This window comes from Medicago truncatula, chromosome 4 (genome assembly GCF_003473485.1).
Source record: "Medicago truncatula cultivar Jemalong A17 chromosome 4, MtrunA17r5.0-ANR, whole genome shotgun sequence".
Classification (NCBI taxonomy): Eukaryota; Viridiplantae; Streptophyta; class Magnoliopsida; order Fabales; family Fabaceae; genus Medicago; species Medicago truncatula.
In genome coordinates, this window is record NC_053045.1 from 33,840,120 (window position 1) to 33,859,178 (window position 19,059).

The following is a 19,059-nucleotide window of genomic DNA, read 5'->3' on the forward strand; positions in this document are numbered from 1 at the left end:
TGCATTAGTATTGAATTCTTCAAGAATTCATTAGAGTTGCTTTATTTACTTTGAAGCGGCTTCAAGGATGCATGTATGTTGAATTAAAATAAATAAACACTGTATAATTTGTAAAATAACAATGATGTGTATCTATTAGGTCCTGATTCCAATTGATGGAATTGTAACAGTGACCTAAAATCATCGATACAAAATTAAGCATATATCTATATATTATTTATATTATTGATAAAGAAGAGTCATGTACCTTCATAATAAATTATTTACTACGGATTCAAAAACACAAACATATATGAATTCATAAGAACAATTAAACAGGGCACATAGATACCATGAATATCATAATCGAATGCCAAGAGAAAATAAAGAAACCAATTTTAATAATTCTATGCAATCACGTTGAATAGCATACAAACCATGAATCAGTTAAATAGATTATATTAATACCTTAGAGCGTGCTGATAACGTGTTATGAATACAAGAAATAGAGATGATAATAATAGAGAGAAGGAGAAGAAGAGAAAATAGGAGCAGTATTCTTATTCACTGATCTATATATCAATGTTACAAATGAGCTCTATTTATAGGGAAATAGAGTAGCTTATGAATTAAGTCCAATAAACTAGTAGTATGGCCCACTAACACATTTGCTATTTGGATATCCACTATTAATATTTATAAGAGTATATATGATTTATAAAAAAGATTGTCATTTTACGTCATTTTATATTTATCAGCCACTTAAACAGCTAATTTTACCAAACACTTTTTATTTTAATAAACTAACTTTTCAGCTATAAGCTATCAGCTATCAGCCATCAGCTACCAACTAGCTTTTCAGCTATCAGCTAGCTTATCAGCCATCAACTATCAACTAGCTTATAGCTTCTTTTTACCAAACACACCCTTAATAAATTTCATAGCAAATAGTAACGGTAAAAGGCAAAACCACAAAAGAAATGTTCCACAGAATATTCCTCCCAAACTTTATACTATTTCCCAATCCAATACACGAAATCATGTTTCTTTACTTACTGTGTGCCACCGCATTCCAGGGTGCACCCAATGTAAATGTAATGCCCCTAGTTTAGTTTCTCACATAAATCACAACAGCCCCCATATATATGCCCCATTAATTATTCATATATATTAAAAAAAAACACACAAATCCAGATTAGTGCTAAGAAAAATGGGTGCAATTGTAGAGGCATGGGTTGGTAAACTTTCAAAGCTCAGAGAAAAAGTTCTTCCTATCAGCAGCAATCCTTTGTTCTCAAAATCCAAGCAAGCAATAGATCAAAACAACAAGGACAACGTTGGTGTTCCCCTTAGAGACACCTCTGCCTCACACTCTATGTCAGAGAAAACTGTGTTTTTGCTTATGGATCGATTTGTCCCTTGGTGATGATATATATTTTGTAGCTTGTGTTCTTTTCTAACAAGATTAATTAAGATGCATGGTTTTTATTGTATATATACTCGATCGATCTATGCATTTTAATTTTCATAGTCCGTGAGACTTAATATGCAAATTCATTTCTCTTGCTTGTGCCAATATTAAAAATTGTATGGATGAATGGTATTGAATCCATTTCTTACTTGCAAGTGAAATGATTCTTGACATGCACAATTTCACATGATGCATAAAAGCTGAATTTTTTTTTTTATTTTTTTTATTTTGCTAGTCCAATTCAATGGCAGTGAAAATTAATTAAAATGGATACACCCAGCAGCACTAAGGATTTTCCTATCATAGGGTTTTGATTTTTAATGTGCATAAAAGTTCAGATGCTACAAAATAGTATTGCTCAAAAAGTGATCTTTGGTCTCTGGAAGATATTTGTCCATTCTTAAAAAAACCAGGGTCTCTAATATTAAGATATTTTTCTATGATTTGTTTTTTTATATTTTGTGCGGGGTTATACATATATTGTACCTATACATACAAAATAATGTAGACTCTGTAATGTCGCAATACTCATTTGTTAGCATCTTGTTGTCAAAGCACGGAGCTGTGTGATGATCACATAGTGGACTATTCTTTCGCCTTTTATTAAAGAATACCGTGTGAGCGTCATAATTAGCGGCATACGCTAGTTTTTGGAAGAATCCTCTTATCTTTTTTTTTTTTTTTGTTAGATAGACGAAATGGCAAAGCCATTATAAACTCACACACACACAAGTGGAGGTACCGCTGTTCGAACTCCGATCATGGCATCCGGCCTAATAATTTCGACATTTTGCCTCTTGAGCTAGGACTTCTGGATGGAAGAATCCTCTTTATTGAGGGCTTTGCAATATTAGTAAAATGGTTTTGTATTTTTAAATTTCAATCGAAGGTGGTTTTTTTGGCTGTTATTCCAATTATAAATTACTGCCGGGATGAGGAGAGCATATTGTATTTTGGCTGTTGATCTAATTTGATGCCCTAGGCTCGTGTATATTTGAAAATCGATATGTTGTATGTCCAATATATGAGCCTGATGATTGCTTTTTAGACCCCTCCCTCAATATCTCTTTAGGCCCCCTAAAAATACGAAAATAACCTTTACAAGACGTCTGGTAGTTAAATACCGAAACCTCCGGTAGATAAACACATGTGAGAGTTAACTTAAAATCAGGAATCAGAAGAAATGTGCCACGATGGAGAAGCAACGTGCCACGATTGTTGAAACAAGATCCTGAAGCAAGTCACTGGAAAATTCGTGACACGATGGAATTGTAACGTGGCACGATGGTACGCTGAAGGAAATAACATAAACGTATTTTCTGTGAAGATTTGTTCCATATTTTAAGGGTTACTTTCCACTATAAATATAAGTCTTGTATCATATGATAAAGTGTGTAGAAAACAGGGTTTAAAAGCCAACATACAAACTAGGGTTTATAGAGAATTTCTCTTGGCAACAACACTAGGGTTGGGATTGTTTTGATTCACCTTGAACAAAGCACTATTAGGATTGAGTCTCTTGGTCACGGGAAGAGACTGGGACTTTGGTAGAATTAGGTTTGAAGACTGATTCTTGTATTTTGAGTTTTGGGTAGAATTTCTCTTGGCCAATTTTTCTGCTTTTGAGTTTTAGTTCATATTTTGTATTTTGAGTTTTAATATGTAGTTAAAATTTAATTTTTTATTGAAGTATTCCAGCCTTATTGTATCTTAAATTTTAAAATTTTTTCGTATCGACATATCAGTGTTGAAACGTATCTGTATCATATCATGTATCTAGGCTTCATAGCCTGTGCCAAAGAAATTCTCTAATTTATTCTTCATTTAACGAAAAATCATATCTAATAATGTCACTTTATGATATAAATATTTACGTTAAGTATTAATTTCGGAAAAGTCTTTTATAAAACCAATATTGATTCCTCAAAAAAAATATAAGACCAATATTGTTAATTTATTTTCATCAACTCCCACATAGTTTTTACACTCATTCCCTCCTTATATTTGCAGATAGTTTATAGAAAAATTCTTATATGATTAAATATTGAAATCAATTAATTGACAATTAATTATTTTGTTTATTTAAAAGATGTTTAAATTAATTTTTTTTTTGACTAAAAATTTTAAAAAGTTAGTCTACTTTCAAAATCAATTATGCTTAATTATTTGTTATTACCGTTATTATCACAGTCGTTAAAGACTACTCCTCCGGTCTCATTTATAAATAAATTTTTACTTTTTAGATTCATTCAGTAAATGATGTATGTGATCTACAATATAGACCACATACATCATTTATTGAATGAATCTAAAAAAAGTTATTGAATGAATCTAAAAAGTAAGAATTCGTTTATAATAATAACTAGAAGGAGTATATTTCATAGTTTAATGTGCCATGAGACCTATTGTGATGAGTCCCATGGTCTAAATCACACAAGTCATTGGTTTTGGGTGTCATATCGATCGCTTGGTTTTAAAAAGAAAAGGTAGAGTTAAACTGAATTTAAGCAAATTCGTCGACCAATTGTTTGATTATGAATGTATTAGAGTCTCCTTGATCATTCATCTTTTGTTCTTGCATTTCCTTTATGGGAGTTTCTACGGTGCAGTTAGGAAATTGACTTTTTTGAAAAAGTTAATTTTGATCTTAATGTTTGATTCATTTTTAAATTGTACATTATTGATTAATGATCAATAGTAATTCATCTAACAATGCTTGCAAAATCTTAGATTTACGGATACTATTTTATCGTTGACTTCTTTAACATGCAAACAAAGTTGATGATGTTATGTGATAATCTTAAGTGTTACACTTTGTGGGGATGTTACACTTAAAACAAGGTAGGATAAAATTAGATTTAGTGTAGTCCTGTTAATCTGATGAATTGATGATACTATGAGGACTGAACTTTTGATGTCACTGTACAAACAGTAGGGTGTTACTCACTACACTTTTGATGTTATAATGTTAACTTTACCAAAAAAGTCATTATCATGACTTCACCATAAAATTTTCCTTTATTTTATACTACTTTTGTCACAAAAACAGATTCCATTTACCTTTTTTAGAAAAAATAGTGCAAATATATATATATAATTATCATTTTCAGCCTCTAATACAAAAAAGAACATTGTGTTCGGCCTGTAAACTACATTGTATCATATATTGTAACAAAAAGAAACTGATACTTCTTTTTATCCACACATCCATCTTTCTCAACCTTAAAAAGGGAAAAATACATCTATCTTGAGCAAGGTTAAACAGCTTGAAATATAAAACACAGTCACAACTACAAAAAGTATATAAATATATACAAGCCAAAAAAAAAAAAAACTAGAGAATCTAATTGATCCCTCCCTCCCAAGTAAGTACCCCAAAGAAACGGGAACCTTGATTGCTGACATGATCTTGGTACACCTTAAAACCGCAATAAAATTACAAATTTAAGGTAACCTTTGAATATTCATTTTAACAATAGCAACAAAAAGATTGAATGTCCTCTTGCTCTCCAAGCATAACAGAAAGTGAAACCTTGTCCAATACCAATTATGTGTAAAATGTCCTGTAATGAGTCAAGGCCACCATTACTCCCTCCCATTGAGGGTATGCTGGCTGCTATAAGTAACTGTCCACTCCCATCTCCCTCAATAGCACACCCAAACAAGCAATCTTCAATTTCAATCAAACACATCTTATTTCTTGCAACAAGGGAAACCAATTGGTCCCTTCAATTTCTTCAGGTACAACCACACCCTCCTGTCACTATTAATCTCAACCGTCCATTTTCCAGGGGCCCATGCAAGTAGGCACCACCAATTCATTCAATTAATTTCAACTTTACTCTTTAATTATCAGTTTTCTTTTTTGTATGTACATTCAATACTAGTATATCCACACATCCATCTTTCTCAACCTTAATTGTCATCATCATACACAAACAAATTAATACACATAAAAATTAATTAATCATGTGTATGCATGAATCTAAAAATAAAATAAAAAAATCTAAATATTTCATTTTTGCAACTGCCTTCTATTACTATTGTTGCTGACATTGATTGTTCCTGGGGAAGAATAATTCAATCCCGGTGCAATTGGAGAATTCCAACCTTGCATCAATCTCAACTCTGGCGCGTGTTCAGACACGCGCCAGACCTTAACAGACTTATCCAAACTACCGGTATAAACTATCCACCGTTGATCATCGCGATCGTCCTCCTCCTCCTCGTGTTCTTCAACGGCAATGCATTTGACGGGACCAGTGTGTCCCGTCAAAACGGAAAGACAAATGTGAGCCCCTCTCTCGTCGCGCCTCCACACGCAAACATTCTTATCGGCGGAACCACTGAAAACAAGGTTCCCTGCAGCGGCTAGACATAGGACTGCGAGTTTGTGTCCCTTTAAAACGCCACCGTGAGTGAGGTTATTCTTCTGTTGATGCTCCCAAAAGTTAACCAATCCATCAGAAGAACCGCAATAAATAATCGTTGATGAATCGTTAACCGTCAAAGCCGTCACAGCGTTTTCTTGTTTCAACAAAATCCTCTCCAAAACATGCTTCGTTTTCTTCCCTTTTCCGTCGGTGTCTCTCCTCCACATCTTCACCGTTCCATCGGCTGAGCCGGTGAAAACATAGGTTTGAAATGCTGCAACCACAGCGTTCACTGCATCATCATGAGCTATAATCGATTCCATACACTTGAAATCCGTAACGCGCCAAACTTTGAGAGTTTTATCCCACGAACCTGAATACAACAACCCTTCTTCTTGATCCAAACTCAGACTCGAAACAGCGTCGAAATGCTTCACCTTCACGGTGTTTCTCCGTCGCCGGACTTCTACGTAGTTCTTTGGATTCATCGAGCTTTTGACATAGTCTTTGAAAGTTGGTAAGCTTCCAATACGCTTATGATTTCTAGAATTTTTTGAAGAAATTTTCCAAACCCTGATTTTTCCATCTTGATGACCGGTGAAGATGTTTCCTTCGGATATAACAATGGATTTGACCAAACCACTACTTGATTTAAAACCGGTATAATCTTTAAGTTCTTTCCACACCCTTATGTTTTTGCTATCGGTACCGGTGTATAACATGTCACCGGAAACGGCTAAGGAGTAGATGTGACCTTCTTCGCGAGCTAGTGACCCGATGAGGCCATTTTCCGGGAAATAGCTGTCGTTGTAATTGTTGTCGTGGCGGTGGCTGTGGTGGTATTGGAAGAGGTTGATTGCTTCTGATGATGGCATTAACCATGGTGATTTGTTGAGAGGAGAAGAAGTTTGTTGGTTCAATGGAGATAACATGTAATTAGGAGAAGCATTATTACTGCTGCTGCTGTCGCCGAAGTATGTTCGGGGACTCGCGGCCGAGGCACTGCTGATACGGCCTTGATCATCGTCGTTGTTGGTGGTGTGAAATAACGAGGGTTCGGAGTGTAGAAAAGCACCAAATTTTGGTCTATGTATTTTATTGGTGCTATTGTTATTATTGGTGTTTCTCTCTACTAACATGGTTACACCTTTTGTGTTTGTCATTCAATGAAAAACGTAAACAAAACTCAAAGGTGCAAAGGTTTTTCGGAGAGAAGGTAATATTTTGAGGGTTTGTGTTGTGTGGTTGAAGAGAATGGAATGAAAAATTAGGAGACAATTTTAGGGGATGTGTATATATATAGTGAGAGGTGGAGGAATGGAAGAGTTATTAGAGAGGACACGTGGTGGGGGGACCGTGAACCGGTTGAACCGGTAATTGTTGAAACTGAAAATAGAATAGAATAGTATATGAGTCACGTAATGTTTTGAGTAGAGTGCGTGTTTTTTTGTATTCTCGAAAGTGAGAATGCGATTTGTGAATTGGGATTGTTATGTTTGACTTCTATGAATTTTCTATATACAATGAAGTTAAGGAAAGGAAAGGGTTGTGTAATGTATTTGACCTTCTATAACATCGTCAAAATTGCACTTTTCAGCTTATTCATAACGATGTTAATTAACGCGCCTTGTAACTTATTGTGGTCCTATGGTGTGGACGGTTTGATTCTATTCTATGGGGTAATTCTTTCATCGGTTTTGTAATTTGGAATGTTGAATCGTTTGGAAGGAATCATTGAGTAGTTTAAAGGAGAATAATCCGAATTAAACATATATTTTAGAGACTTTGAATTCTTCTTAATAAATAAATGCATGTGTAGTATGTATTTCTTCACTATATTGTATTTAATAACTCAACGTTACAAACGTTCTATCTGAATACTGTTTCTTTATTTGGAAAAATGAACGTGCATGCTACTAGAATATTTTTCAACAATAGAAGTATATCCTATATCCTAATTAACCACATTTACCTAAGGATTGCTGGACAATTGACAATCTAAAATTTGAAGTTCATTTTTGTAGATACTCCCTCCGTTTCAAAATACATGTCCATTTTGGAGAAATTGCACTAACCAAGAAACCAAATAAATTTTGTTATTTTTGATGAAAATATGTGTGTGTTTTCTATAATACCCTTAATCATTTATTATTTCATTTTATTTTTTTTTCTCTCTACAATAAATATGCAAGGGTATTATTGACAAGACAATAATTAATGTTGCACTGAAACTTGAAAGTGACAAGTATTGTGAAACAAAATTATTCTCTAAAATGGACAAGTATTATGAAACGGAGGGAGTATTTGACTCCTCCATATCCACACCCAGTTATTTAACTTGTTTCTATTGGTAACGTTTCAGCGCTTGACTTTTTATTGTATCATTAATTGTCATGCAAAATTTCAAGTGCATCGTACACAGACAGCTTTTCCTACGACCTTGTGTTAAATTCAAACAAAAGATCACCTAAATCTACATATATGCTCGATCTTCATTCAAGTTAGTGTTGATGAAAAGGTTTAATATGAAAAAGGTTTAATACAATTACTCCGTAGATTGTTAAATACTTAGGTGGCGTTTCCAATTGAGAATTCCACCCTAGGAATAACATTTTAGGGACTAATTAGTAATGAACATCTTATTCTCGAATATCTTAAAAAAAAAAAAATAGTAAATAGACAATTATCCGAAATTGTAAGTTTCGTCAATTACCCCCTAAAATTATATAACGTTAATCAATTTACCTCATCTGTCAAATTCTTCTGTTAGTCAATATGACGTTTTGCAAATACCCCCGTGAAGTTTTGCACTTATGTGCAAAAAGTCTCCCGAACTTGAAAATTTATATTTTTTTCTTATACTTGACTCAAAAGATATCAAAGACAGACAATTAACAGTTAACTTTAATATTTAAGTTATTTAAGACGCATTCTCTGAATTATCATGATAGAAACTAGTATCAAACATAGAAATATAACATAAATAACTTATTTTTATTGATGATACAATAGGAATAACAGGAATAGCTCTATCCAGTATTTTGAACCGCTTCTTTTTCTATAAAAACAATGCTGAATTGATTTTTTTTTTTGGAATTCTAACTTATGACTCCCAATGTATGTGTAATATTGCTAAATAGTGTTAGGCTCCATAGGATTATGTTGATTGTCACGTGCTCATTGTATTCACAAACGAAGTATTGTTGAGTTTGGATTTCCATATCTAATAAAGTATTACAAAGTGGTTATGGGCTAGTATATTATTTTGTTTTTTGTTATATAAAATATTGGATTGTAATAAACGATCCAAATGTTAATTGTTTGCTTTAATATCTTTTGAGTCAAGGATAAGAAAACAACATATAAATTTTCAAGTTCGGGAGACATTTTGCACATAAGTGCAAAACTTCAAGGGGGTATTTGCAAAACGTTATGGTGATTAATAGAAGAAATTGACAGAGGGGGTAAATTGATTAACATTGTGTAATTTCATAGGGTAATTGAAGTTTTGTTAATTTCAGGGAGTAATTGAAGTTTTGTTAATTTCAGAGGGATAATTGACGAAACTTACAATTTCAGAGGGATAATTGTCTATTTTCTCAAAAATAAAAATGTGTTTGGTTTTATTATTTACAAAAGTGTGGGTGTGTGGACAATCACTTTAAATGTATTCCTATCTACGTGGAAATCTTTTATTTTCATAACTTTCTTGGAAATAAGCATTATGTGAGCTGTTTCCTTTGAATATCGGGAGGCCAACTTTAGGGGTAAAATTGAGAGGCCAACTAGTTAGCAAATATAAAGGTTTTATTGAAGGTTGACCACGGAGAGAGTTTGTAGGGTTGCTGAGATAATGCATTTTCTTCCATAGTTAATTACGAGATCCTCAGAGTGAGCTATCACCAAAATTTTCTTTGGTCTAAGAACGTGCCAACCGATTCACATGGAGGAGACGGCTATGTTGTTTGATAAAGAGCTGCGTGGAGGAAGCTTTTATAATAAATAGTATGAGTTGTTTGTCATGTTGTAAAAGCCCTGACCCTTAATCCGACAGGTAGTGAAACCCAAATCAAGTCCACACATGCATGTTTTTCTCCTACCCATCTGTACACCATAACATACGTAGGCTTAAGTGTCGATCTTCTATCTAGTGGGTCAGTCAGAAAGTTCACATGCGCCTCCTTCTTCACTTATACTTCTGACCGCCTGAATGTATAAAAAAAAAATCCCTAACAAAGTCATGCATGTACTTAAAGTCGATAAGCTCCTTACGATGAACAATAGCTCCCCAAAAGTATCCATGCACACCTTACGACAAATAGGGTACACTCTATCAGTAGGTAATAATAGAATCATAAGACAATATCTTAGTTTGGTACTCTACAAGTGACATATGCTGACCTAACCCATCAATCGGGTGTAGCTAGAAGAAAATCCTCAGCATGTGCTGCTTGCAAACATCCTAAAACTTCCTTCTGTCTAGTAATTATGTCAAACTTAACTTCCATATTTTAAACACTTTTACTAAAAAGATCATTCGCTAAAATATTTACAATTTTTAGATTAGGAGGAAAACCGTACTATTTTCACCATTGCATGTGAAAAAAAATTACGGTTATTATAATAATAGTAATTTTATTATAAAAGCTTATCAAAATATTCTAAGAAAATTTCTAAGTAGATGCCCAATTCTACTACTTGCTAGGCAAGACAATGCATACTTGATTCTATTACTTGCTAGCCAAGACAAAATAGTACGGATGAATTTACACATTGAGAAAGTTCACATGAAAAAAAGCCAAAAATGTTGGCTAACAAAGTCATAAAGTTTGTTGAACCATATATATGGTCTTCTAGACTTACCATCAACTATACAAAACTATCTTTCATAAAAATAAAAAATAAAAAAAATAAAAAAAATAAAAAAATAAAAAAATCAACTATACAAAACTACGCAAACCGTTCAGCCGCGCGCGGTTTCATATCCTTCTTTGGCATAAGGTCTGCGGCTCTTCATATAATGGCACCTGGCTAACTAGCTATCTGCGTCATTAATAATTGCAATCAAAGTTCAAACTTAATTTTCTTCAGGACCACCTTAAGTACTCTTCATTAAAAAACCGGTCTTGTCTAGATTTCCTGACTAAAGATCTTCAATTGATGCAAATAGTTTAGCTAATTTGGTTGAGTACGTAACCATTGATCTTACAAACTTAGTTGAATGCATTTTTTATGGTGACTTAGTTAGATGGATATATAGCTTATGTAAATCACATAATGACAAAGATAACATAAACTCACACAAACAAAATAGGGGTGTCGATTGAAGGTTGAATCCCGATCATAACGTCTGATCTAACAATTTCTACATTTTTGTCAATTGAGTTAAGACTTATGAAATTTTAAATGACATCTTTAATCTAATTAGTTTTAAAAAGAGATTCATTCGGCGAATCCATCTATTCTTGCGGATCATTTTTTTACCGTTTGACGGCTCTTCAAGTTACGCAAAATCAAGAAGTTCTTTCATGTTTTAGATCTAGTTTGCTAGTTCTTGGGTGATTTGGAAAGAAAAGAAATGACATGTTGTTTCGTGGCAACAAAACTCTCCTCTTCGGCATTTGGAGAAAATTAAACTTCTTTCATTTTGGTGGTTTAAAGTTAAATTAGTTGTTTTTTCTGTATCAATTTCATAATTGGTGTCATAATGTTTCTTTGTTATTACTGAACCTTTACTGTATTTTTTGGCTTTCTTTACGGTACGTCTTGTGCTGGGAGGATAGTCCGTTGATAGTACTCCCTCCGTCCCTAATTATAAGACCCTTTGCTAAAATCACGGGAATTAAGAAAGCGGATATTTGTATTAAAGTTGTTTGTAATCACTATTGTTTTTACAATTTTATCCTTAAGAGAGAGAGTTAGTTTATGTTTTCCATATGCTACTTATTGCTGATTGAAGAAAAAGATGTATAATAAATAGGGGCATGTATGTAAACAAAAAATCAATGTAGTTGAAAATAACAAAGGGGTCTTATAAAAAGGGACAAAAAAATTCTCAAAAAGGTCTTATAATTAGGGACGGAGGGAGTAATATATATTTTTATCTCTTAAGAAAAATAGTTTTAAAACCAAGGTGTTTATGCAGCTAATGATATTTACTTTATCAATTAGCCAAGATATCATAGCCACTGGTAAATTAAATTATCACATGTGATAAACAAGTGCTCGAGGAGTTAACAATAGCAATATATATAGAGGTTTTTGTATAGATCACAATTCATAAGCATGACGTATGTAGGAAGAGTGACCACACAAAGATTGCGTTATCAGTTTTTGGTCAATTTGAATGACACGTGGCCGCTAAGGAGACACGGATCATAATCAATCATTACAACTTTTTTAATTAGCTCTTCAATTTAGAATTGCATATATAGAAATTTATATAGCATGAGCCAAATATAGATATCATCTTACAAATCTGATATATAGATTCTTTACCACTCTTGTGAGTAATGGTGAAAAAGTAATTAATAATTAAATGAATATTCTATGATTTTAAAATTTCTAAATCGTAATTAAGTTGATAATTTTTAATTAAATCTTCTCAATTGTATATAGTATATAGGTATCTGTATGAGTTGACATGTGAGGTTGTGAGGATTCCAAGTATTATCACATTCAAATATTAATACAATGGTATGTTAAAAAAAATATGTTTATAAGCAAGGAATTAGCTATATTGACAAAATTAACAATAATATTTCTCAACATGTCTCTCTCAAAATCTACAGGCGTTATCCAGAATCTACAGTATCTAATATGATAATGCACTTTCTAATAGATACATTGAAATATTTAGGGTTTAGAGTGTAGACGTGGTCGAGAAAAATTTTGTTTGCAGACTTTATTAAATATATGTTTAGAGATCATATTATTTTATTGCTGGTAGGTAAAGACAATTTTCTTGCTGCAGCTTTCTTCAAAATGTGACCAAACCTTTTTACCTATACTTTGACTTAAATACATATATATTACTATAATTAACTGCGTTAGGGATCGGGAGCCTTTGTGTGCATACAATCAACTGAAGAGGCTATATCATATCAACAAGTTGGCATCAACTCCAAAAGTAATCAATGGCCGAACTTGTACATCACTCTAGCTATATCTCCACAGCAACTTACTTTGTGAAATTGTTGGTGGATCCACGTAGATAACAATAATGATTTAGTGTTAGTTTTAGACCGACATCTTCATCTAAAATTTTAAGGCGTTAATCATTAATTCTGTATATCTAATTTAAAACTCATTTACAGTTGATCTGAAACTAATAACTGGCGATTAAACTCAATAAAGATTCAATTTGATTAGATTCATTTATCATTGAGCTCAATGAATTACATCACACTTGATTGATGCACTCGAAATCCTAATTGACGAGAGGAGATTACATTTAAAAAAATATATAGGTTGGTGTGTCGTTGCCGCCGCAGACTGCTCTGTTATCGTTATTTACTTTAGACTCGTTCAATTATTTGAAACTCATATCGATGTTGTTTTTCACGATCTGAGTCTCTGTTTGGTTCGTTGTTTTGGTTTTGTTAAAGAAACTTGCACAACGGTGTCCGATGGTGAGCTTCAAGTTCAACCCACGTCTCTGAAGCCGGGTCGGTTGATTTTGGTTGGAGCGCGGTTGGGTCTGGTTTACAGATCTGGTTGCTATCCATCGCTTGCCATCTAAACCCGTTCGAGTTTGGGTTTTTCCAAATCTGTTCGGGCAGGTTTGTTATGCAACTGAATCTGCCGATTTTTTCCGACATAATGAATAGGTACTTGTCTGTGTTACTGTTTATTGGATCTTTGATTGTTGTCCAGATTTGTTGAAGTTTGCAGGTTTCAATAGTTCCAATTCCGCGAACGGTGCCGCCCTCAATATCTGCATCAGTCTCTTGAATGATTTCAGATTGGTTACATACCCTCAAAATTCTATTAGTTTGAAGCAGTATAGTTGGACTCGAAAGAGTTGTGAAACTTGTAGTCGTTAGTTGCAGCGAGTTGTTGGTCCTTGGAATCGGTCCGTGTTGACGGTCAGTCCATGCACCAGTTTTTTGGACCTCTATTGGGTGTTTCAAATGTACATGCATAATGTTTTTTTGCAACTTGGTTTCGCTCCCGTACGCGGGTGTGTTGGATTGTGTTTGTGATCATTGGTCGTTTGATGAATTAATTAGAGGTTGGATAAAAAATAAAAAAATCAATCATGATCCATCAACTATGTGAAACATAGAATTCAAAATAAAACAAAATATTAATTATTTTTTCAAACTTATTAAAAAATTTCTAAAAAATAATAATCAATTGAAAACTCACACGCATGAATAAAAGATCTCGAATTCGGGTCACAATATTCGGTCAAACGATTTCGATATTTGTCAGGAGTGATTTTTTTTAACCAATACAACTATTGATTTGAGGTTCATAAATTTGATAAATAGGTAATTAAACTTATAAAAATCATAGTAGGAGTAGTTTATATATAGACAAACATACGTGTCAGAACTAGGTCACACCAACTCAAAGTCTCACCTAACTGTAGCAAAGAATTTGTCATAGGGACACTTGGCAAGGCCAAAACAAATTTCATTTGGCTAAAACTGCCTACTAGCCTAGTAGTTCCTTTCTTGCATGGGCACTTTCTTATCTTACCAATTACTACTCGTAGTTGCACTCAACTGCCATGCCAATATTCAACATGTGTAATATGCAACTGAACTTACCGTATCTAGGGCTACAAGATAAAAATAATACCAGAAACAAATACATTAATTAATTTTAAACTTTTGGGCAAATACTTTTTTAAATTAATGACTTACCTTTACTCTTTTCTTTTCTTCGTGTCTGCTAATCTTGAAACACGTTATCCTTCCTAATTCTTACGTAACATGCAATCTATCAGTAATATTTTTTAATCAAAGATACTTTTGCTAAAAGGAGAATTAAAAAAACAATGAGAATTATAAATGTTTTAGCAAAAGATTTGAGCTCTCAGTATTGCAATTAAACAAGGGCAGGTGTCACAGTGCTTCGAAATTATATTAAGATAGTACGAGTATTATACAATAATTTTTTTAATTTGTCTCATAATCTTGAAACATAATCAGAAAAATCTCAAATATACCAAAGATTACATAAGCATACTCCAAAAAGTGTTATGGATATTTGGCCGGATCAATTTATTTACATAAACAAAGTTTGGTGTTTTCTTTTTATGGGAGATTGACTAATCTAAATTTCTCTATATAGCCAGATGTTGTAAGATAATACTCTTATATTTGCCACCTGTTAAATAGTACCTAATTAAATAAGCCAATTGGAGTAGAATCAAACATATAGATTCATTGCATGATGTATCTAGCTTTTTGTTTTCTTTGGAGAGGGCATGATGTATCTAGCTATACAAATATGATAATTTAAATTAAATTCGATGACCTTTTTCGCATATTCAAATCAATTATTTTAATTGGTGATATTTTAAACGGTCAGTGTAGCTATAAGAACTTAAAAAAATAAAAAATAAAAATCACTCATTCAATTTATAATTCTTAGTTAAACGTCTTAGTAAAGATAAATTCTTGATGCCCCAAGTTTGGTAGGCTACCAGTATTCCAAAGGTCAAATTTACTTAAAATTTAATTTTTAAATAAACTAAGACAAAAAAAATTACATGTGATTCAATAGTTAAATGATCGACTAAACTTAGCGATATTTGTTTGGTGTAAATTGAGCATCCTCCATGCACACAGTTGCAAAGATTATTCTTTCGAACCTTGTAAAATCTACATAAACTCTCTCTAAGAGTTTTAAGGTTGTGGCATTTCCAAGACTGGATTCGAATTCATGACCTTGTTTAAGCTAGAGGAGACTTGTATCATCTCATCTAAGCGCTTTAGGGTTATTACAATTCCATCCACTTAGCGATATACCATTATGTTCATCCCTTAATAAATAGTATGCTAGATATATTAATTTAAGGGTTAATTAAGTAAATGATCCCTATAAATATTTAGAATTTTGTTTTTAGTCCCTACCTAAAATCACACTTTTTAGTCCTTGTGACATTTTTTGCTGGGACTAAAAATGCTGATGGAAAATTTTAGAGAGACTAAAAATGACGACGGAAAATTTTACAGGGAGTAAAAAGTGCGATTTCATTTTGTAGAGATTAAAAATAAAATTTTGGATATTTATAAGGACCATTTACTTAGTTAGTCCTTAATTTAACAACAAAAATTGCTTGTCTGTTCTATTTATTTGTTTTCTTAATCTTCAATTTTATATATTAATTTAATAACAAAAATTATCTCCATTTTAATAACAAAAAATTATCTCCATTTTTTAATAACCTATTAGCAACATGAAAGATGACACTATTATCATAGAGTTAATATTAGGAACAACGAAATAAGTCGTCATATTTGAAAGAACCTAACCTTTTTCATCAAATATATTAAAATTAATCTTTTTTTAATCATATGTATGAAGTTTTCATCATCATTCTAATGGTGTTTAATTTTCGACGGAAAATTCAGATTCAACCCAAGGGCCAAGCGTTCCAAGTTAGAGTTTTATACCTTAAAATTTGGGACCCTAGAAAATATCTCATTAAATTTTAATTTAGTTTCTTTTAAGAGTAAAATTTTAATTTAGTATGGCATTAAGTTAGAACACTGACATTATATATGGATGTTCTAACCCACCTACGAGGTTTGGTAGACCCTTTTGTCCCTAAGCCTCAATCGATCGCTATGGTTCCACTACACCGAAATAATCTTACATTACTCGAAAATCAAAGCTAATTTATGGTTTCACTAAGACATGTTTTACAATGACAATCGTGAAAACTTTGCACAAAATTTAAAGCAGACAATACCTCATAAATGCGACTTGAGTTCAAAACAAAGTTTATAGTTTGTCAATTCAGAATGAGGGTTTTCATATCTAAATCTGTTCTTCGTCATTAAGCAACACTTATAGTGTTCTTATATTTCACTTATTTCCACCTGCTCCTCTTTGTTTGCCCCTCTGCCTCACTATCAACCTTTGTTATCCCTTATTTTCCACTGTTGATCCCCCCTCATATGCACCTCATCATCTTATCTTTTGTGCTTCTTTGATCCATCTTTTAAAAGGAGATATTTTGAAATATTGACTTTATGTCTTTTATAATATCTAGCCAATTTTAAAAGTTGATGTGCATGTATCAAGTACATTAATGCCTTCTTTAAAAAAATAGTGCTGCATCAATTTGCTTTGAATGATTGGAAAATGATGTTAATGTTGACAATGTGGTGGCACTCACTATTTTCCTTTGCATGAAATTCTTTATAACCGATGATTATAAAGTGGTTGTTTCTTTTCTTCTTCTTGTTTGCCCCCAACACAATTATTGATTTCCATCATGTGTCATGTCTCTCTTGGCATTATCACACTTTTCCTTTTGTGTACATAGTTCTGTTTATTAGAACTGAATAGTAAGTAATAATATTGTTATTATTTGTTGATATGAAGTTGTAATAGTAGTATACATTTTTGAAAGAGTAATAGTAGTATACATATAAAAATAATTATACAAGTGTACCACTTTTTTATGTTTTGGTTTTATCTGGGGTTGTTCAGTCTTGGCTCAAACCATCACCTTATGAAATGCATATTGTATATTAACTAATTAGATGTATAAACTCTTCCTATGAACTCCATACTTCTCAAAATTGTCAAATTATGGAGTTCATAGGAAGAGTTTATTGTCAAATAATTTAATGGCTGGAATTCACATTTTTCAAGATGAAGAAGTGAGGTATCTGAGATTTGAACATCGATCTCTGCATATAACAATGCATATTCCTGCCAACTAAGTTATACTCACATGAACTTGTCTTTATTGCTATCATTATGTCACAAATCAAAAGTATGAGAAAAGAGATCGTCTAGAATTTCATTTCTAGAAGGCCAATCATGAACATTATAAACTATATAAATGGTGTACACTTGGCATGTATTACAATAACATCGAATCATATTATTGGCATTGAGAATGCCCAAATATGAGGGACACTATTGTCTAGAACAGACAACAATAGTCTAACATGATCAAACCAAAATATGGTAGTTACCAACCATTGTTAGTGCTATACACATGGCTTGGTTCAGGACACTACACCTCAAACAAACAAATATCCTATAAAGAGTGTCTCTGATAGATAGTCCCAGTCAACTTCCTACTCTTTCATCCTCATACAAATATCTCAAATATTTGATCAATTAATCATAATTTATTGTGAATAATCTTTAAGATTAAAGGATAATTATGACTTATGAGATATTTACTGACCATTTCTTACTTGACTTCCTATATAATCATCTTTCTATGATAGGATTATGGATTAATTTCATTCATGAAATTCTTACTAGTATGACAGGTGTTAGAATACGTGTCACTGTATTAGCTGGTTCCGTTATGGTTCTTTACAAAACTACATACATAGTGGAAATAGATTGATTAAACCAATGATTGAGATGTCTAGAGCCATCAATATATACTTGATATAATAAAGGATGCTAATTGCGGTTGCAATCCAAATTATGAGTTGAAATTATGTCAAGTGGAGATGAGAAAATGAAAGTAATGTGGGATTCACGGTGAAGAAAATTTCGTGAAATATTGATAGAGATATGACAGAAGAATGACCAGAGAAATTTTGCCGAAACTCCGTAAGAAATGATAATTGGACTTTTTCTATGAATTGTAGATGAAGTGACAAAAATCACAAAAAGTTCACGCACAATTGTGGTTCCGGGTTTAAATCCAAGTAAAGATTTTTAGTTTAAAAATATTAGCATTTGTCAAACTTAAAAATCGTACTTGGTCCTAATACAATCCTATAAAATCGGTTTGTGAAGTGAGAGTTGTCTTGAGTTCATGCCATCTCCCAACATATGTGGGACTCTTTAACACGGGCGTGGTTATGGTGCATAAGGAAATCCTTATGCACCCTGCATAAATCCAAAAATGGTTTCTGTGAGTTGTATTTCAAAACCATTTCTGGATTTATGCAGGGTGCATAAGGATTTTCTTATGCACCATAACCGCACCCCTTTAACACACCCCCCACGTCTAATAATATTGGACTTGGTGTTTGGATATAGATGATGTATGACCTGATGGTGAAAACCTGATAG

At 32.7% G+C, this 19,059-nt stretch overlaps 1 protein-coding gene and 1 non-coding gene across 2 annotated transcripts; one reads left to right on the forward strand and one right to left on the reverse strand.

Annotated features, from left to right (window-relative positions):
* The first annotated feature begins 2,010 nt into the window (after positions 1–2,010).
* Positions 2,011–2,125, forward strand: LOC112421456 (U5 spliceosomal RNA). The gene has a single exon (XR_003011786.1). It is a non-coding gene; the product is annotated as a U5 spliceosomal RNA (small nuclear RNA).
* A 2,577-nt stretch (positions 2,126–4,702) lies between these two features.
* On the reverse strand, positions 4,703–7,094 carry LOC25492681 (protein JINGUBANG). The gene has a single exon (XM_013600871.3). The coding sequence runs from the start codon at positions 6,984–6,986 to the stop codon at positions 5,466–5,468; it is 1,521 nt and encodes a 506-aa protein (XP_013456325.2). The 5' UTR covers positions 6,987–7,094; the 3' UTR covers positions 4,703–5,465.
* Positions 7,095–19,059: the final 11,965 nt, after the last annotated feature.

What these genes read in the sequence shown, in the direction of transcription:
- LOC25492681 (XM_013600871.3), bottom strand. Translation starts at nt 6,986, where the DNA reads ATGACAAACACAAAAGGTGTAACCATGTTAGTAGAGAGAAACACCAAT.